This window comes from Mytilus edulis, chromosome 5 (genome assembly GCF_963676685.1).
Source record: "Mytilus edulis chromosome 5, xbMytEdul2.2, whole genome shotgun sequence".
Taxonomy (NCBI): domain Eukaryota; kingdom Metazoa; phylum Mollusca; class Bivalvia; order Mytilida; family Mytilidae; genus Mytilus; species Mytilus edulis.
In genome coordinates, this window is record NC_092348.1 from 87,102,975 (window position 1) to 87,126,485 (window position 23,511).

Sequence of the window (23,511 nt, forward strand, 5' to 3'; positions counted from 1 at the left end):
AATTATTTCGGAGTTCAACAGATGTCTTCAGACAAATTTGTATTCAATGTTGTATTATCATGAATGTATTAAAGTTGTGTATTTTAGTCTTGTTACAATTTTTCTCCCTTAAATAACTTTATAATTTTCTCCAAATAAGATTATTGAATTTGATTTTCTTAGTTTCAAGGGTATTGTTTCTTCCCCTTTTTTTCATCATTCTCATTTGAGTTTTTCTTTTGATAGCTCTTTTGTCGTCAGAATTAAGAATATTGATTGTTTTTCAGTTGAACATCAGTTTTTAGATGTTCAGGCTTCTATCTGAAAGGCCATGGTAAAGTGCAAATATTTGCAACATAGTGAATACTTGATGGCTGTTTCTGTGTTCTTTAAAATTTGACTCGTTATCATAACAAATAACTAAAAGTCATTGGTTCTTTTCAGAAAATTTTGCAGAAATGGATATAACAAATCAATAAGATTTTTTTCTTCTGTTTTTCAGATCGAACAAAAGAAGAAAATGGGTAAGATTAAATGTAAACTTCATTGTGAATACAGGTATATGAAAACACACATATAGATTGCAAGTGTTTTAACATTAGTGCAAACTATTGTAGGGGTTATTAAGAAATGTGCAACAAAAAAGGCATTTCAGCACTTTTATTTCTATAATATGGCATATTTATACTTTAGATCGTTTCTGGAATGTAAACTTTTTGGGTATATTTATTGCAGTTCACTACACACGAAAATGTGATAGCGTGATTCTGAGAGCACATATCTAAAAAAAAGAAATAAAACAAAGTTTTCATGTTTTTTTTTTTTTTTTATTAAATTGGCAAAAAAAACTGATTTTTTATTTTAATAAACTGATAACAGTAGAATGGGTAGAAAAAATATTCTCACTGATGTATTTGTCAGATTACCTAACTAAAAAATAATAATGTTTTTTTGTTGCTATTTTTAAGCAGAACTGGTAGTGCTCCAATAGATAACACGGTGTATAGTGTTCCCCACAAAGAAAGGCATGGAGATAGAGATCGAGTAAGTATAACACATTTTTATACAAGAAAGTTTATTGCACTACTTTACGTCAGCTATAGATTTACCATTTGGAATGGCACAGGATTAAAATTTTGTTATATGGGTTAAAATTCAGTTAAGTCAAAACTGTAATTGATATTATTTATATAATTGTTGACTTATTTTTTTGCGACAGTTTTATAATAACTCTGATAAGATATTGTGAATTTATTCTAAACACTCTAATAGAGCTGACAAGTTCTGCATTAACTTTCTGCATGTTTCAATACACACACTGTAGTGCTTTGGGTTACTGTAAAAAAAAAATGGGCATGTAGGCAATTTTTACACATTTTATATATTATTTCATTATAATTTTATGTTATTTATTTTTAAAACAAGTTACAAGGTTTTTGTTTGTTGAGTATGGGACACAATTCAAGGAAGCAATGCTTGTGATCCTACATTCCATCATTGGTGTTGTCAAATATTAGAACTAGTGGGGTTCAAGTATTTTTAGACATTACAACAGTAAATCTTGTTGCCCTTTGATGAGATTGTAACTGAGACACACCCTTTTATTTGAAATACCATCAATAATCTATATAAATGGTATGAAAAGAACACTTTTCTTTTTTTATGGGTTTTAGTTTTAGAGCCCAAAACTAACGAAAGATTATATGGCATTTTAATTTGACGAGGAATGCGAGTTTTGTTTTTATTTTTGTTTTTTTATTAATATTTATATATTCAAATTGAATTGGTTTGCTTTATTTTCATATTGAATGATTGATATTATTGTATGTCTATGTATATTGACTAGTACACTATATTACAGCACACAATGCTAGATATAGCTGTATAATTTATATTGTAAGTGAATGGTTTATATACATGTATGTGATATTACTTATAATCTTGATCAGGCTTTTTTGGGCCAATTTCTATAATAACAAAAAGCATGCACAATACCTGATTGGTAAATCTATTTAAAAATTATTTACTGTAAATGGATAATACACTTTTTTTTTTCAAAATGGACTATTTTTGGCTGTTTTCTCGAGCTCTTTTCCATTATTTTAATTTTTTTGTCAAAACTGACTTTACTGCAAATATGGTCTCAAATTATCATTTGATTTATTTAAGGAATGACTGTAATATTTTTTCTGTCTATGAAGAAATAACATAAAAAATGTGGTGCACACTGAATAACGCGCGTAGCAGGTTATTTAACAGTGTGCACCACATTTTTAATGTTATTTCGAATAGACAGAAAAAATATTACAGTCATTTCTTATAATTTAATTTTAAATTCCATTTTTAACCGTAGAAAACCTTGAAAAAACGTTGATGACGTCACGGTCACATGACTAAATTATGTCTATGGTCTGATAACAAAATAACGTCAGCCAATCAGAAGACGTGTGACATCCAAAATTAAATTATTTGACTATACATTTCTCTTTGAGATTAATATCAATAGCTCAAAATTTCTGAATTGCATGAATGCTTTATTTTTGTTGCCATTTTGCATTGTTGTTTTTCTGACTTGTTATAAATGTTGGTATGTGTGCATGTTACTGCTCATAAGATTGGTGTTTAAGTTGAATCAAAAGGAAAACTTATCAAGCATATTGCATGGCAGATATGAAATAAACAGATTACCTCTGCTTTAACTTTAAGTTTGTCTCACGATATATTGCATTGTTATATCAGAACTTTATCAAGCACTGTTTTCTTACAGATTACAGTCGTAACAAGAGTAAGACATTTCTATTTTATCTTTAGTCTTTTTTTTTTCTTTAAAGGAATTAAAATATTTAAACTTCAGGACATATGTATCTTTCATAGATCTTCGGGTCTTGAAAGACCTTAAAATTTAACAAAATTTTCCCCAGTCTATAAATTGATCATTAAGTAAGGGTAGATCTGAAATTTCAGTTAGATGAGGCACAGCAATAAGATTCTTCACTGAGCTGGGCAGAGCAATGTCGATTTTTGTTGCAGAATAATTTTCCTCCCGACTTACAATTTGAAAGTTTTATGCATTTTGATGACTAAATTGATTGCTCGTAGCTAATGAAGTCCTTAAATATTTTAAGGTTCGTAAAAAAGTATGTTAAAATTGAACTTTTTATATAAAATGAGAAAAAAATAGCCATTACTTTCAGTCTATATCAAAGGGATTAAGACTTTTTTTACAAAGCAAGAAGTTTCTAATTTATTCTAGTAAATGATGTATAGGTATTAATCTTATTTATTGCCTTTTTAATTAATATCCAGTGACAAATATTTCATACCGAAAATATTGAGGAATATCATAAACCTTTAAATTTCTGTAAATGGAGTTTATAAAATATTTTAGATTTTATAGAAAACACATTTCATTTAAAGACAAAAACATCAATGTGTCTAGGGTCATGTTTTGATAAATAATTCCAATTTTATCTGAAAGAAAAATCCCCCTCTGACTCATTTATCAAAATCATTTCATAATTAATGTAGTGGTTTCTTTCTTGTAATAAACTACTTTTGCAACTGATCATTTTAACAAAAATCATATCAAAGCTTTTATTATTATTCTGAGATAACAATTTCTCAATATACTGCATTTATACTCAAGACATTTAACAGTGCAAGCTTTTATTTAAAAATTAAAAGAAAGAAGAGCTTAATTTTTGAGGATGGTTAAATTGTATACTTGATAATCATTCTGCTGAGATGTGAATTTTGACTTAATTTTAGAAAATTAAAGTGTAGCAAAATTATGTAATAAAGATTTTTTTAGACAGTTTTTTTTTTAAGCATAATAGGATATTGTTCAGATTTATGTAAACATTCTAAGAAATCAGAAGACAGTTCATAGTTCACAAGAGAAAAATCTTAAGAAAAAATATAAATAAAATAAGAAAAAGCCTGGTGTTATACTTAAATAGGTTGCAGAGGTAATTAAATGTGAAGATATCTGCCATGCTTGAAACGTGCTGATTTAGATAAGTTTTCCTTTTGACTATTTCAGTGTGACGAGAACCTAATTAGTCAACACCCACCTCCGCCTCCACATCCACACAAACAGGAACTACATTATGCAGAACTGGATATCGCTTCTAATCCACCTGGAATACCTCCGCCAAAACCACTGAAACCTAAACCAAAACCTCGTACCAAAAAAGGAGAGCCACCGACAGAATATGCTGTTGTAAAATTTGTGTGAACTGAGTTTGATATTTAATTATTGTCTGAAGAATTTGATTGGTGCAGATTATATTCTTAACAATGATCATGCATTGGTGCAGATAAATGTCTAAATGATGGTCATGTGTTGGTGCTAATATTGTTACTAAACAATTATTATTTCATTGTAATAAGCTTTTCTTTTTGAATTTTGTGGGAAAATATAGGAAAAGTTGAATAAGATATTTTGAAATTATATGAATTTATTTGTCTATAATATCATGATTAGTCACTTATCACTTCATCAATGTTGTCATTTTGTCTTTTTTTCTACCAAAAGGAACTCACAACTTTATCATATGATTTTGATGGAGAATAAGAAATTGGATACAATGAATCAGAAACAATTTGAATTTAAAAAAACTATTATACAGCATTCTCATACAGTAGTCAGTTGGTAGTATGAAATTGACCTGATATCAGATATATCTTCACCAATATAAACATTAATTTAATCTTATTGACCAATCATAAATTGTAGAGACAGTGCAAGTTACTTAAAGAGTTGTCATTATAAAAACATGTAAAAGAGGAAATTTTGTGATCTGTCTTGCACCAAATGTTTTCAGATATAAAAAATCAAGCTTTATTTTAAAAAATTATATTTGAGTTACATAACTTTGATTTTATTTTTTACATGGATTTTAGATCTCATAAGTGATTATATTTATTTTCTGTTGTGAAATATTGATATATTTTTAATTTGTCCAGAATTATTTTTAATGGATTTGAAACTGACCTATATATATATTTATTGAATACTTAGTAGTAAATACAGATAAATTGTATGTGTAATACAATCAATGGCAAGCGTGCTGTATCAGCCACCTGTGGTGATATCGATATCAGCACGGTTGCAAAAGCTTTATCACACCTTTTATCTGTATGACGCAAGGATCCGGAAATTTTTTCACCTAATTTCGGTCATTTTCATATAACTTAAAAGTTGGTGCCCCTTTTCAAAAACAGATTGTCAAAATCTCATTACTGCATGAGTATGCTCCTACTTGTAGCATTAACGAACTTGTTTAACTATTGCATCGCGTTTACTTCATGAATTATCCTACCATTTTCCTAAAATCAATCAAGAGCAATTAAGGGAAGGCAACAGTTTAAGAATAAAATGATTTTAATGACTCAAAATCGTAATTTTCTCAGTCATCGTTTACGTTTCTTTCGATTCTGAAGTCGAAATTCAAACCGGATGTAATGCGACAATACTAAAACGAACAATTCCGGACTTATTCCCGGGATTAGTTTTGTTTATCAAATTATCACAGGAAACATCGTTTTTTTAATATTTTACCTTTAATAGTGTAAGAATATTAATGAAAATAGTTGCACTTGCTTTATTTAGCAAGAAATCATTTTAAATTTACGATTTAGTGTCAAATCTGCGGAAGAGAATTTTAGGCATGCGTATCATAGTAAACAAAACACGTGTGTTAGTAGTGAAAAAAATCTTTTTTCTACGTAAATTAAATCAAGTTTTAATTTAATTTTAAATCATAATTGACAATTGTCTTAGCTGAAAAGTAATTAAATAATGAAGACAGTTGGTATTGAATTTTAATTTCTTTATAATATTAGTTCGGAGCTTGTGATTAAAAGCCAGGTGTGAATTAAAAACACAGGTAAATAGATTAGCGATCATTAGCCAATAGCTCCCCGAGGCACTATTATAGCTATTAGGAGGGCCCTCAGGATTATAACACTTTACTGGAGTGGCAGTTTAATTACATAAAATTGATAACAAAATAAAAATATGTTTAAAATGGCGATTTGAAACTCAAATTAAACGAAATGACCGAAATTATTTCTGTTGAAAAATAAAATTGACCTAAATCCCAATAAATGATTTAGGACTTTTGAGTTTCCAAATCGGTCATGTCTGGCATATATGACCGTTTCCGGACCCTTGGTATGACGTCACGTCATCGATTGCAGTCACTGTTGCAAAGGCTTTATCAAATCCCTAATCTGTATGACGTCATGTCAAACCTATAATCTGTATGACATCATTTCAAACGTCCTTATCTGTATGATGTTATGTCACATAAAAAACATCTACTTGAGGTATATAATAAAGTGTATATGATATGGCTTTTTCAATATCACACACCATATCAACCCTCAACCAATATAATCCCTCGAGCAGAGCTCTTGGGATTATATTAGTGTCTTGGGTTGATACGGATGCAATATTGAAAAAAACATATGATATTCTCTATATATATGTAGAAAGTTTAATTTCTCAAGTAAAGTTTTTACTCATTGTACAAATTAATTTATATTGAAATAGCAGTGGGTTTTTTTCTTTTTCTGTAAACATGAATATTTTGTAATGGGATTGCTCCTGCCCACTTAATCTTTTTTGGATGGTGTGGTTACATACATGAATTAAACAATAAGTGTGCCCTTCATACCAATATTTTTTATCTGTTCAAATGTTTTAAAAGTTGGATATTTTTATGCCCATTCTGTGATCATATTATATACAAAAATGATGTCCATACATTGAAATTTTATGTGACAGTTTTATGTAGAATTATGTTTTTTTAACAATTTACTGCCATTTGAAGAGATCAAAGTTCATTTACTATGTGCACAGCAATATTTTCTGGAATGAGGTTGTTATTTGCAGAAATTTTAAATGTTTAATTTTAGGCTTACCATTTTTTTTTCAATGATTGTCTCCCTTGCATCAAAGATTGCAGAAGCTGAAATATAGGAGTTACATTTCCAGTTTGAAATATTATTTCCTTTAATAAGATGACAAGATGCGTTTAAAATGTAATTTTTCACATATGTTAGATCCTTTTGTTTTATTTTTAAAATTATAAATGCTATAATATATGTATCATTTTTATGCCTGGTCTCTGTAATAGATGTGCCTGGGTTTGTTTTATTGTTGTTAATTATCGCCATTTCATCATGATCATAATCATATTTTTTAATTTTCACAATCATGTTTATCATTATCAGAATCATATATATCATTATGGTTATATTTATCATTATCATGATCAGGCTGTGATATCATGTTTGCTCATTTTTTTTTAAATTCATGCATAATCTTTGTTCTCCATCTGTATGTTTTTACTAAGTTGACAACACTAATACAGAGTAAATTGGATATTCTGTCTTGCTTTTTTCCTAATGTCTATTTTAGTAGCATGTATAGTTTACATGTCAAGTTAAAAGAAACAAATTTGAAGATTCCAATTGTTAATACAATTTTATTACAGTGTTTAAACATGAACGAAGAAAAAAAATAACAAGAATATTTAACATGTAAACAAGGGCCAGTCATTCAGTGGTTGTACTTGGTGGCTTTCTGTCATATTTGTTTTTCATTGTTTTCTCATAAATCAGTTTATTTGTTTGAATTATTCATGTTGGGGTGTTCTTTGGATGTATAGTGACCTATTGAGTGTTGTTTACATCTCTTTGGAAAGTTGTTTCAATGGCACTTATTTTACATCTTTTTTGAAGAAACTGCAACATTTATGTCTCGGAAGTAAGATATAGTGATTATAGATTTTGTTGTCAGCATAGGTGTTGGCAGTGTCCAGTGGAACTGTTTAATTTAATTTTAGACTTCAGTTAATTTTTCAACATTTCTTGAATTTTGAAATTTACTTTCCATCCGGCCATGCAAGGGCTGTATAGCCAGTTAAGGTCATTAAAAACTTCCATTGCTGTTTACTTTCCATTTTTATAGAGCAAAATTGTCCAAATTGTGCCATTTGTTATTGTTATATTACAACAATAAACGTTGTGAGCAGGTTTGACTATATGTAGAATGTACATCGAATTATGCCAATTTATTACTAACATTCATATTTTGATCAAAATGTTATATATAATGTTCTGTGATGTTGCTATTTGTATAGAAGTGAATTGCATTGTAATCATATACATCTTTTGATATGATCTTAATGTCATGTGATATATTGTGAAGACTTTTAGAGTCTATTTGTTTAAAGGTAGAGGTGGTTGTTAATATGTATTATAATCTATATGCAGAAATTTTGATAACTATTTTCCTATGGAGATTTTTATAGTTATATCATGTTTAAAATTGATGAATAATCACAAATTTTATTTATAGATTAAAGAAGGAAATAATTTGTGTGTGCTAAAATTACAAAAAAATATTTTTGTATACAAAATTTCATTTCCATATTATGGACTTATTTGATAACTAGTATTTGAAGGTTCTAATTAGAGTAAAAAAGAACTTACACATGTTACCCCCCCAACATAAGGGAAATAACTCTGGTTACATAAACGAAAATCTATCTATAGATTTCAATTATCATGGAGTTTGAATATATGAATATAACTTTTGATAAATTTCATAATTTAGAGCCCTGTTCTATTAGATAAAAGTTTATTTTTGAACAGATTTAAAGACAACTATACAAATAACTTCTTTAAAAGTAAAGGATATAGTTACATCTGCCATCTCAATGCCTCAATAATTTAGATTTATTATTTTGCTATGTTTAACTACCTCTTGTGTAGAGTTGTACAGTATTACCATTGTTGAAATCCAAGGTTTTAAAAGGAGAAGGTCTGGTACGGGCTAATTTTGGTCTAAAATTGGAAGTACATCAGATGAAAGTTTTTTTTACTATTTTAAACACTTAAGTTACTTCTTCAGTAATTTAATTAGTTTGTATAAAAGATTTGAACTGATTTGGTCATTTTTCTTGTAAATACACCTTAAGTCAAGCTTAAATATGAAAAATCTATCAAATATGCCACAAAAAGTCACTTTTCAGATGTTTTTTGTCAAAATTGGCTGTGGCCACAAATGTGTTCAGTGTCAACCTTTATATATATCATGTTTTTTTTATCAAATACAATTTGTATTTAAGTATTAAGACTGAACTTCCGTTTTAAACAAAAACGTCAAAAATAAAGCAGAAATGCTAAGATTGTGATGATTTCAGTAATTTTGTGTGAAAAATGACTTGTACCTGATGCATGTGCAGTCCATATTTATGTAACAAAAGTATTAAACTTTCCAATAAATAGCTGAAAGTTAACATTTTAAACAATTTTTAGAATCTGTAATTTGGGCCCAGAAAGAACCTTACCAGGGGTACTCCTTTGATGATAGGAAAATTGGTCTAGATGTACATTGTGTAAATTTGCATATGGAAATCAATTATATCTAGACATAAAAAAAATAATTTTGTATAGAGATTTCAAATAAAACATGACATGATTTGTTATGTTTGAAGATTTTTTAAAGCTAGTTATGCATTATGTGTTTTACTTATTATTGAAGGCTGTATGTAAACTATAGTTGCTAACATCTACATCATTTGGTATATTGTGGTTAGTTGTTTCATGGGTAATCATACCACATCTTCCTATTTTATATAAAATTGTTAATTTTAAAAAGAGATCAGATTAAGATTGTGTATATTATATTTTTATACATCCCAGTTTTAATATGAGTCATTGTATTGTCAGATACTCATGTTTGTATTCCTCATCAACCAAGTTTTAATATGAGTCATTGTATTGACAGATACTCATGTTTGTATTCCTCATCAACCAAGAAAATAAATTGTTATGTTGATGTTATTCTTTTAGTTCTTCTTTATCCTTTCAAAATTGAATTTCAGATTATTATCCTATATTCTCTCCTTTTTACTACAATTTTTTTTCTTTCAACAATTCAAAGCAATTATATGAAATTCAGCAAACAGATAAAAAGAAGTATACATGTATGTGTAAGGAGTTTGAAGATCTTAAAATTATTACATGCATTCTTTTACATGATCTTAACATAGATTATCATGTTTTGTACCTGTCATGTATTTGATTGTTTGCATGACCTAAGAGAAAAGTACGTAATGAAATAGAGTACTGAAAGAGCAATATGGTAAAATACAAATTACCTCACTCAATAAAAAACAAGCAAATTCTGATCCAAATACAAACATTTTTTAACGTCTATGTAATCAATTACTAGCCAGAAACTAGAATCTACAAGTTGTCTGAACATTAGTTTTGAATAGACATCAGAACTTCAAGGGATGTATTATGGATCTTAAAAGATTTAGTTCATATTTCTCACGAAATTTAATTTCATACAGTACACAAAAATAGGAATAACAGCATTTTTTAAAACTTGACTGCTTGATTAATTTTTGCTGTTTAATGCCACTTTCTGCACTATGGATTGTTATGTGGCAGCCGGTTATTATTACTGGAGGAAATCTGGGTGCTTAGAGTTTTTATAGTTGTTATATATATACTTGCCTCTCTTTTACAGCTGAATATTTTCAATACACTCACAATACAACTTCTTTTTAGATGACCGATGAATTGGTGATAATGTGCACATTCTCATACACATATACAAATATTCAATTACTATATTTATCAAGTTTATGTTGTGTTAACATTTGAAGATTATCAAAATGTATAAAGTTGAGAAGATAGAGATTTCCGCACGGTTAAAATATTCACCATGGTTTAACTTCCACAAAGTGCTTATGAAATTAACAAAAGTCAATGAATGAACAGGCAGAATTAACAGGTTAAACACAAATATTAATATCTGTGTCTGAAAGGGGGAAAACATATTGAAGAAATTTTAAAGTTTTTAATGAAAAAAAAATACTTTCTTTTTTAGTCACCAAGGGATAAGTCTCCAAGACAATACGAGAACCGTGGACTTGATGAACCACACACGAGAGGCTACAACGCTGACCCTAGAGGTCGTAGTAATCCTGGAATGGATAGGTCATTTGATGATGTCAGAGATGGTAACATGAAGTCCAGCCGAGGGCCAATGATGGGATCTAATGCCTCATTTGGATCTGCCGTGTAGAACAATGATGTCCTAGGATTTAACAATTTAAACTAACACAGAATGATTATAAAGGGGATAGTAGAATATACTAACAAAGATGGGACTACTGAGTCAGGCCAAGGCATTGCAGAGCTTGATATTGTTTATTTTGAAATAATCTTTTAATTTTCAAGTTGGCCAGTTAGTCACTGTTATGTTTCTGGGACTACTTTCAATTTCTTATGTGAATTTGTAAAAAATATATCGAACACAAGATCATGAAGATGGCAATTTGTTGTTGAGTCTTCAAAACTGTTCTTCAATAATTTTTGTTTTTTTCGTTCATATCTTCAATTCCTGGTAGCAAAAATGGATTAAAGGAAAATTAGAATTTGAATACCTTCAAAATTGGAAAGCAGATTTTTGCTCATAATTGTAAGATATAAAATTGTGATAATAACTTTTTTTCATTATTCAATATTCAAAGTAGGCCAGGTAAAGCCAGTATACTATCAGAAGTAGTTTAGGTCAAACCATATGATTTACCGGTATTGTTGCTTTAGATTATATTTTAATTATTTGTACAAAACTACTGTATAGCATGTACATTCCAGATATTTGTTTGAATCTTTGTTGATTGTTAGTGATTATGTTACCATGGTAACATGTTTGATTGTTAAAACATTCCAATATTTGTACAAAACCATAATTAGAAGGCAGCAAAATGAAAGGTGTCAATGAAAAGGCTCATTTCTATTCTGATTTGAAATAGTTTTCATCAAAAAGTCCCGAAATGGGACAGTAAAGTGTAGTTAAAAATTGTTTATAAAGCAAAAACAAACCATTTACTAGCTAGATAAATAACCTTGGCCAAAAATGAGCAATGTTAACAAAATTTTGAAATGACCTTCATTTGTAAAAACTCAAACCTGACATTTGTAGATAGCATAAATTTGAGTGTCCTATTTATAGACATATCATTACCATAATTCTGCGGGTTGACTTTATTATATACATTTATTTACTGTACATTATTGGAAGTGCAATTAGCATGAACTTTTATGTAGATTTTTATCATTCCAATTAAGTGCTTAAAGAATTTTTATATATTTTAACTTGATGGAGAGAAAAACAGTTTATATAATATAGTGTCTATTTTTCAATTATAGGTTAGTGCAAGGCCATCTTACCTCATTATTTTAAAATCTGAGGACAAATATATCAAGACTGATTAAGGGATTATTAAAATATTTGCTGTGTATTCCAATTGTTATTATATTGAGAGATGTTTTACAGACAATTAATAATTGATGAAGTTTGAATTCCTAGCTACGGTCTTAGTTTACAGATTTTCTTTGTTAAGATTTTGGTACATCCCATTTAGAAAGCTGTGTTAGTAATTTTTACGGGTGAATTGGTATTTAATTTGAGATACTATAGATCTGACAAAAACATTGATTTCTTTATATAATTCAACTTTTCCCATTTAGAAACAAAGGTGGAGGTACATTAAAAAGCTTTTTTCAAATCGTTTTAGATTTTATCGAAAATGAAAGAAAAAATATTTGATGTACAATTATTTATCCCAGATATTTTTGGTCCGTAATAAAGGTTTTCTGAAATTGTGATTATCATAAGTTTGATTATATGATTTTGGTGTGATGTATTTAATGGAACTGCTAAAAGGACATATGTCTGTTGAACACAATAAAAAGTTAGATTTAAGAAACATTTCTTGCGAAATAAACAAAGAGCATATGCTGCACTAAATTATATCTATATGCAGAAGTTGGTCTAGATTCTTTGTAACCTCAGCATTTCTCTGAATTACTTCATTTGTTTATCACATATGGAAGGGACATGTTACAAACTAAAACTGCCATAAATCTATTAAAATTCATACAATCGAGCATTTTATTTTATAAATTGAAATATATTTGATTTTAAGACCTGTTTGACCCAACACCATAGTTTTCTGTTACAGTTAATATGGATTTGAAAGTCACATGAAAAAATATTTAGTTATAATGTTAAAAAATCATGATAGAAATATTAAATGGATGGATAAAAAACATAAGCAAGACAATTTGTCTATTTATAGAATTAATTTGAATTATATAGATTAGGCCTTCACTGTAAACTACAATTAAATGTGTTATAAATATTATATAACAGTTGGTAATTAATTCATTTGATTCTTTGTATCTCACCACAATCAAGACACAATTATATTTTAGTAGCTAGACGTAATGGGTTGTGATTTTGTAATTAGCAAATCCATGTCATTGTATATAGAGACATTATATCAATCAAATTTTTATATATTTGTATAATTATGTCCATTTATTCTGTGATTTATCTTAACATTATGCAACTATCTGATCATCTAAGTCATATTGACTATAAATCTATATATTTCCATGATCAATATCTTCCTAAAAAGTTTTTAGGGGGAGATTTGATAGGAAGTAGTCTTATTTACAGGGAACCTTTTTCAGACTTCATATGGCTGTAAATTTGCTGTATATCTATCATATCTATATTGTATTCCATCCCTCATGAAATATATTAACCATTCCCTGTAAGTAAGACCTGAAAATGTCTCAGTCCAATAAAAAAAAGACTGAAAACCACTATTCCAAGCACTGGAAATTATGCTAGTAGCTTTTTTAACAGTATTGTATAACGATTTTCCCTCTTCAAGCTCTTTGTTAGTCATATAGCTGAAATTAGTTTGCAGAAAAATAACTTAGGTATATTATAGCTTTGTGTTTCTGCTACCATCTGATATTTATTCATAATTGCCAGTTTATCATATCAGTCCTTCAAGAAAATAAGATGTTTTATAGATTTGATGTTACTATTCTTTTACAAGAAGAAAAAAGTTAGAGAGCCCTTTTTCTGTCGTAAATGTTCAATGAATAAACATCATAAAGCTAAAATGAATTCATGAGATAGTTGCAAAATGTTAAATATAAGGTTGTGAGTTATCAAATTGTTGAAATTTATTTTTCTAAAAATTCAATTAGCAAGATTAATGTATGAGTGAAACGTTAAATTCATTTGCATATTTCATTTCTGAATTTACCTAGATATCTGAAAGGAAAAAAAACACCAGTAAATGGTCACAAAAAGACATTAACAGCAATACATTAAAAAAAAAATTGTCAGGTTTTACAAAAAAAAAAGTTTTAAGCATAAAAAGAAATTTATTTACTCGGTTAATAGTAGAATATTTACTCAGGCAGTGTTATAACAATACTCTTGCTTTAGGATTTGAGTGAAAGATTTCAGGATAATTGAATTTTTTCCTCTTAAAAGAGTCAAGCATTGTACAAATGTGGAGAACATAAACTTTGAACAGATCTCCTTTATACCTAACACCTTTTCTGTCAACTTTACTGATGCTTATTGAACTGAATCTGTCACATAAACCAAACATTCTACTCAAGTTGTAATATGCATTTCCAAAGAATAAGGTCCAGAATGAAATTGCTTTGGTAACCTATTTTTTATCAAAGAGAGAGGATGCTATTTCAGTTTGTTGAAAGTGCCAAAGATATCCACATGTATACATGACCTAATATAATCGTTATATTACATTCAAAAGTTGACAGATACAGATTTTGACTAGTAAGTCCTGAAATACACATTTTATAGTAGAAAAATCTCTCGTTATAGGTGAATATTTGAAATAGACAAAAATAAGGAGATGTATATGTGCCATATTTAGAACCTTACATAGGGAGGAGGATTTGTATACTTTTATCATGAGTATGACTGTGTGTGTATGAGAGGAATTATTGTTAACAATCTATATATATATCTTTAATCTTGTTATGATTAGTTGAGAGGTTGTGTTATATTTTAATTATAGAATGTGAAAAAAACACTTTTGAGAATTCAAATTTCTTTTATGTTTACATGTTCATTTTTTTTTGTCATCAAAATTATTGAATGAGAAATGGTTGTCTAGATTTATAATTTTATTCTTCCCTCTCTCTCCCTTTTCTTTTCCACATTTTATTAATTTTTATGAATGAAAGTGTAATTTCTTGTTATTTTGTACACTGCTTTTACAAATAAAATTGTAGCCAATCAGATGAGAGAATTTTTATTTTATTGGCAAGAGAGAGTTTTTGTCTTGCAAAAAGCAAGACATAGGTATGCTGTTTCTGGCGGCAGCAGCGTCAACAATGTATTAGTTTGTGATTAGGTCTAGTTTATGCCGAACCACTAGTGGTAATTCGAAGATATTTGGTATGCAGTTGTATAAGTATTGGCACATCTCATTACCATGGAGATTATTTGGCCCCCCCCCCCCCCCCCTCAGTTATGGTCTATTGACTGAAAATTTGCTTAGTTTTCATGTATTAGTTTGTAATTAGGTCAGTTTATGAGGAACCACTAGCGGTAAGTTAATGATAATTGGTATGCAGTTGTATAAGCATAGACATATCTCATTCCATTGAAATTATTTGGCCCCCTCCCACAAGTTTGTAGTATGATTGGTTTATGGGGAACCACTAGTGGTAGGTCAATGTTATTTGGTATGCTGTTGTATTAGCATTGGCACATCTCATTTCCATGGAGATTTTTTTACTGGGACCTTCAGTTATGGTTTATTGACTTAGAAATTTTGATTAGTTGACATATATTAGTTTTTGTTTATGTTTATTTAAAGGGAACTACTTATGATAAGTCAATGGTATTAGGTATGTAGTTGTATTAGCATTGGCACATCTCATTTCCATGGAGAATATTTTACTGGGACCTCCTGTTATGGTTTATTGACTTAGAAATTTTGCTTAGTTGACATGTATTTGTTTTTATTTGTTTGTTTAAAGGGTACTACTTATGAAAAGTCAATGGTATTTGGTATGCAGTTGTATAATAGCATTGGCACATCTCATTTCCATGGAGATTGTTTAGTCATGTACCTTCAGTCATGGTTCAATGACTGAAAATTTGCAAAACTTACATGTTATAGCGTTGCTATTTTAATTTCAACATTTTCATTATCAAAATTTAAAAAAAGCGAGACATAATTATATCTGTGATAAAAGTTCATTTTTATGAAAAAGATAAAACTGGGTTGTATGAATATAACAATTCATAACACCCCCGGAACAAACAATATATTGTATACATTTGGCTTTTGGCTTCATGAATGACTGGAAATGAATATGCAATACCAAGTAAAGCATTCAAAATCACATTGATAATGATATCATGACCAGCTATTGACAGCAGACATCTTTTATAATACCATTCCCAGCTATTGTCAGCAGACAACATTCATAATATCGTGCCCAGATAATGGTAGCAGACAACATTCATGATATCATGCCCAGCTATTGTTAGTAGACACCATTCATGATATCATGCCCAGCTATTGTTAGTAGACACCATTCATGATATCATGCCCAGCTATTGGCAGCAGACAACATTCATGATATCATACCCAGCTATTGGCAGCAAACAACATTCATGATATAATTCCCAGCTATTGGCAGCAAACAACATTCATGATATGCCCAGCTATTGTTAGTAGACATCATTCATGATATCATGCCCATCTAATGGTAGCAGACAACCATCACGATATCATGCCCAGCTTTTGGCAGCAGACAGCATTCATGATATAATGCCAAGCTATTGGCAGCAAACAACATTCATAATATCATGCCCAGCTTATGGTAGCAGACAACATTCACGATATCATGCCCAGCTAATTATGTGAGCTGACAACGTTCATGATATCATGACCAGTAAATGTTAAGAGACAATGTTCATGATATCATGCACATCTAATGTTAGCAGACAGCATTCATGATATCGTGCCCAGCTAATGTTAGCATACAATGTTCATGCTATCATGCCCAGCTATTTGCAGCAGACAAATTTCATGATATCATGCCAAACTATTGTTAGCAGACATCATTCATGTTATCAAGCCCAGCTATTGGCAGCCGAGAACATTCATGATATCATGCCTAGCTATTGGCAGCAGACAAGGTTCAGGATATCATGCCCAGCTAATGTTAGCAGACAACGTTCAGGATATCATGCCAAGTTAATGTTGGCAGACAACGTTCATGATATGCCCAGCCATTGGCAACAGACAACATTCCTGATATCATGCCCATATATCCGGCAGACAACGTTCAGGATATCATGCCCAGCTATTGTTAGCAGACAACATTCATGATATCATGCCTAGATAATGGTAGCAGACAGCATTCATGATAGCATGCCTAGCTAATGGAAGCAGACAACATTCATGATATCATGCCCAGCTATTGTTAGCAGACAGCATTCATGATATCATGCCCAACTAATGGTAGCAGACAACATTCATGATATCATGCCAGGCTATTGGCAGCAGACAACATTCATGATATCATGCCCAGCTATTATAGTAGACAACATTCATGATATCATTCCCAGCTATTTTTAGTAGACAACATTCATGATATCATTCTCAGCTATTTTTAGTAGACAACATTCATGATATCATGCCCAGCTTATGGTAGCACACAACATTCATGATATCATGCCATGCTAATGGTAGCAGAAAACATTCATGATATCATTCCCAGCTATTGCCAGCAGACAACATGCATAATATCGTGCCTAGCTAATGTTAGCTGACAGAATTCATGATATCATGCCGAGTAAATGTTAGCAGACAACAGTCATGATATCATGCCCAGCTATTGTCAGCAGACAACATTCAGGATATCATGCCAGCTAATGTTAGCAGACAGCATTCATGTTATCATGCCCAGTAAATGTTAGCAGACAATGTTCATGATATCATGCCCAGCTTATGTTTATTGTTAGCAGACAACGTTCATGATATCATGCCCAGCTTATGTTAGCAGACAATGTTCATAATATCATGCCCAACTATTGGCAGTAGACAACGTTCAGGATATATCATGCCCAGATATTGGCAGTAGACCACGTTCAGGATATCATGCCCAGTTAATGTTAGCAGACAGCATTCATGATATCATGCCAAGCTAATGGCAGAAGACAACATTCATGATATCATATACAGCTATTGTTAGCAGACATCATTCATGATATCATGCCCAGCTAATGTTAGCAGACAACATTCATTTTATCAAGCCCAGCTATTGGCAGCCGAGAACATTCATGATATCATGAGAGCTATTGGCAGCAGACAACGTCCAGGATATCATGCCAAGCTAATGTTAGCAGACAACATTCATGATATCATGCTTAATTATTGGCAGCAGACATCATTCATCATGTGATGCCCAGCTATTGGCAGCAAACAACATTCAAGATATAATTCCCAGCTATTGGCAGCAAACAACATTCATGATATCACGTCCAGCTAGTGTTAGTAGACATCATGCCCAGCTATTGGCAACAGACAAAATTCATGATATTATGCCCAGCTATTGGCAGTAAACAACGTTCATGATATCATGCCCAGCTATTGTCAGTAGACAACATTCATGATATCATGCCCAGCTATTGGCAGCAGACAACGTTCATAATATCATAACTAGCTAATGTTAGCAGACAACATTCATGATATCATGCCAAGCTAATGTTAGCAGACAAGGTACATGATATCATGCCCAGCTAATTTTAGCATATTATATTCATGATATCATGCCCAGTTAATGTTAGCAGACATCGTTCATGATATCATGCCAAGCTAATATTAGCGGACAACCGTTCATGATATATCATGCCCAGCTAATATTAGCAGACATTGTTCACGATTTCATGCCCAACTAATGTTAGCAGACTATTCATTATATCATGCCCAGCTAATAACAGTACAATATCTTCATGACGTCATGAGCAGCTAATAAAGAAATGCTTTGTTCACAGTGGCGGATCCAGGGGGGTGGGGGGGGGGTGGGTTCCGGTGGTGCGCACCCCCCCTTTATTTTTGCCGATCAATGCATTTGTATCGGGACATATGTTTTGCACCCCCCCTTTGCCCTGGGTTAGCACCCCCCCCCCCCCCCCCCCCCTTTCGAAAATTCCTGCATCCGCCCCTGGTTCATGACATCATCACTGCTTACTTCAATATAAAAGTTTGTCATTTAAAAGAAAACAAATGTGACTTGGATGAGAGAGTTGTCTCATTGGCACTCATACCACATCTTTTTGTAAATAGTGATATTAAAAAATCCTATGTTCTTTGAAGTTAGGTTAGAATCTAAGAATATTCCTGTCATTCCTAAGTTCCCAACAACTGATTTTAGTAATGGCTTCTTATTTGTTGTGTTACTTGATTAAAATCCTATAGTATTCTCTGATTGCCTAAGCTCGAAACAAGTGATTTGCACGACTACAACTAGGGCTGGTTGTGTTTTACGTGTTTAAAAACTAGGAGTATTCCTGTTTTTGTCTGAGATCCAAACAAAATGTTTTACAACACTATAACTAGGGCTGGTTGTTTGTTACATGTTTAAAATCTAGGAGTATTCCTGTTGTTGACTGACCTCCAAACAATATTTTTACAACACTATAACTAGGGCTGGTTGTTTGTTACATGTTTAAAATATAGGAGTATTCCTGTTGTTGACTGACCTCCAAACAAAATGTTTTACAACACTATAACTAGGGGTGATTGTTTGTTACATGTTTGAAATCTAGGAGTATTCCTGTTGTTGACTGAGCTCCAAACAATATATTTACATTGTTTGTTACTTGATTAGAATATAGGAGACGAGTATTCATGTTATTGCCTTAGTACCCAAAAATTGATTTGCAAGACTTCAATAAGGGCTGGTTGGTTGTTAAATGAAGTCCATAAATTTTGATTATTTACAATCTTCAACAGGTCTGCGATCTTACACATTAAAACATGTACGTTTTCTGAATAAGCAGATGTTTAACTTTCTAAGAGCCTCCACAACATAGCTGTAATAAGTCCTTTAAAAATCAGAATTCTTGGTTTGAGCTTGCACCCTGTTGTAAGAATAATTGAAAATAAGAATAAACTGATGACACAGAGATATGTCTTGCCAGTATATAATTTCTTAGATCGAAGATATGCCAATCCTTATATGACAGCTTAATATATGTTAAATTGAGAATGGAAATGGGGAATGTGCCAAAGAGACAACAACCCGACCATAGAAAAAAACAACAGCAGAAGGTCACCAACAGGTCTTCAATGTAGCGAGAAATTCCCGCACCCGGAGGCGTCCTTCAACTGGCCCCTAAACAAATATATACTAGTTCAGTGATAATGAACGCCATACTAATTTCCAAATTGTACACAAGAAACTAAAATTAAAATAATACAAGACTAACAAAGCCCAGAGGCTCCTGACTTGGGAAAGGCGCAAAAATGCGGCGGGGTTAAACATGTTTGTGAGAGTACCATTGATTTATCATAAGCGGTTCTTCTTAAACTGACCTTATCACAAACATTAAAATTATGTAGACTATGCAATTGTTTCATAGGCAATACAAAATGACTAAGTGTATAATGGCAAATAATCTCCATAGAAATAAGATGAACCAGTGCTTACAGAACAGCATGTCGAATTATACATAATCTCCATAGAAATAAGATGAGCCAATGCTTACACAACATCATGTCGAATATACAGACACACTGGCGAATCATTAACTATAAATTAAGTTAGTGAAAGGTCAAGTATATACCACATGTAAGGTATGATAGATCAAACGTAACAAATTTATCTGACCTTTACCTCATTTCATATAGTTCATTGCACAACATTAACTTTTCATGATTTAATACATCAATATTCAGATTTTATATGGTCATTGTTGAAGGCCGTACGGTGACCTATAATAGTTGTATAAATCCTCAACCCTTCGTTTTAGGCAGATAGTTGTCTCATTGGGCTGACAATCATACCACATCTTATTTGATAAAGGATGTGGCTGTCTATCTAGCTGTCTGAAAGAGTTCCATTTAACTTGACCTATTTTTAGGGTTCATAGATCTTATTAACAGTAAGATTCTTAGCTTCCTAAAAGTATAGGTCAAGAATTATATATTTTCTATAGTGAAACATTGGTAAGCAGTTAATGTTAGTCGTATAAGGTTCGTATGACGTTATAGTGTGTGATAACATTGTGTGAGGGAATTCGATGTTTGATGTACCACTGTTCACTCCAGTGCAATTTATGACAATACCACTGCATCAATCACAATTAATTTTTTTGCAGTGTTTTAAGAAATGATTTTGCTTTGTTGTCGCGTATTATTTGTGAAACATTCAATGTTTTAAAAAGGCGAATTTTCTTTATAAAGTCAATGATTATGTTGACTTTTGAAGGCCAAACTTTCTACAGCCTTAAATACGCTAATGAAAGATCCAAAAACTATACCAATACATAACGACATGATTATGAAATTATAACAAATCTATTGGTTAACAAATTTTTACTCGTTATTGCAAAATAATGAACTTACTATATCTGACATTTTCTCCCTACCCAGTTTACCCCTATACATTTTTATGATGTGGACTGGTCATTGTTATTGAATCGTAGGCAATTTGATTGGATTAAGTTGTTATTAGTTTACCTTCAAACTTGTTTATGCTTTTCATACATGACTATTGATTAATTAGAACGTGCATGAATGTGACCGGTAACTAAAATGACCTTCAAACTGGACACTGGACGAGTCAATATTATGTTTTATCAATGAAAGTTAAGGTATGAAAGGTAAGAATTGCCACTTATTCGATTTTCACAAAATTTTCGGAATATACAGTTTGAAAGGTTATTTTTTAAAAGCCTATTGTGAAGAGTAAACAGAAAGTTTACAAATAATACGTTTTGTTCCATTAAACAAGTCATTTTCGTAAGAGAAATACCGAAATATATTTTACGCACGACTACGGCAGGTAAAATTATTATTTATCATAATAAAAAAAAGCATTTTTCAGTCTCATTGGAATATGTTGATTACAATTAATCCCAAACTTAAGAAGTAAGTAACTAAAGTCAAAATATGTCCGATCTGCCTATTTCTGCACATCAAAAGTCAATACGATCGTTTTAAAGTCAATTTCGTCTACCTCACAAAATCTTGTTAGGCACTATAGTACCTACTGTAAGACGATTCAATCAGACCTAATCAGTTGCGCAAAATATTTGTGACCAAATTATTGTTTTAATAGTGTAAAAGAATTTCATGAAATGAGTGTTCTCCCCTTTGTCATCTCTCTTTACATATGATATTTGTCTAGATTTCTAGTGTCACGTATTTAGTTTTTAATTGCATAACTAATTCATAATTGCGGATTACATAGGTGTCAGAGAAAATGAGTAGTGTTTCTCTTCATTGTCAGTTTTCCTTCTTTTTTTTCAGAGACTTCAAGGTTTTTACATTGTTGGTATGTAAAGTTTGTTTTTATTATTGTTGTTTTCTTAAGGAAGAATGTTGTATACATCGTTGCATCATCCGTGCACTTCAGTGTCAGTAAGGCCGTACGAGTTTCCATCCGGTACTCATGCTGCATTAGCCATGTTTTGTAATATAATATAATTGTCGAGCTTGCGACTATTGTCGATCCTACATGTGGTTAAAGTTTTTAAAATTTGAATAAACTTATATTCTGGGTTTCTACCAAATTTAGACAGAAGCTTGTTTATAGGATCATAAGGTGGTATCCAAAAGTAAATTTTGTGAAACAAAATCCTGTTTAGCTGTATTTCAATTATAAATGATCTTAGTTTTTCTGCAAGTTATCATTAATACATTCTGTGGTTAAAGTTTTGAAGGAAAAAATGATAACTTGCTAAAACTATTCTGGATTTGTAAGAACTTGGACAGAAGCTTGTTTATAATCAAAAGCGTGTATCTAGAAGGAAATTTTGTAAAAAATTATTTCCTGTTTTTCCGTATATTACTTGTAAATGGACTTGTTTTCTTCCAGTTAACATTACATACATACATTCAATCATTAGGCTGGCACTTATCAGTAAACATATAAATTAGTAAGAGAGAAATATTAGAAAGGGAATTGTAGCAAGTCTAAGGCAAAACATACATGTATTGTAGTAACAATCAAAGTCTTTAGGGGGCTTTCCAGATAGTAGGAAGTGATTTGTCGGTCATTAGGCATGCAAATACCAGTCCATTCGCAGATTTCGACTGATGTATCCTTACAAGATCTTACAATTTCAGCACAGGTTTAAAAGTCGTCTGTTTTTTTTTCTTTTTAGTCACTTGTGAAATCACCTTCTTGAGTGTTTGTCAACAAAATGTCGAGATAATTTTGACAGACTCTCGTTTGTGACAGTTACTTTGTAGAAATCTGAATAAATAAATATTAAATGAGGTTCTGGTGATCGAAAGCGTTCTATCATTAATGCCTTCACGTGTTCAACCAAAGTGTCTCCTCTCTTAAATGTCAACATTATAACAAATTTCTGATTCAGACTATGTCTTTGTTTACTTTAGG

At 31.0% G+C, this 23,511-nt stretch overlaps 1 protein-coding gene across 1 annotated transcript in view; it reads left to right on the forward strand.

Moving 5' to 3' along the window:
• LOC139525290 (uncharacterized) overlaps nucleotides 1–15,159 on the forward strand; it is a 34,204-nt gene extending 19,045 nt beyond the window's left edge. Inside the window, exons 6-8 of the mRNA XM_071320493.1 lie at nucleotides 482–503; nucleotides 948–1,023; nucleotides 10,898–15,159. Coding sequence (XP_071176594.1) covers nucleotides 482–503; nucleotides 948–1,023; nucleotides 10,898–11,095 — 296 coding nt within the window. The 3' untranslated portion in view covers nucleotides 11,096–15,159. The remainder of the gene's footprint in view (nucleotides 1–481; nucleotides 504–947; nucleotides 1,024–10,897) is intronic.
• The last annotated feature ends 8,352 nt before the right edge of the window (nucleotides 15,160–23,511 follow it).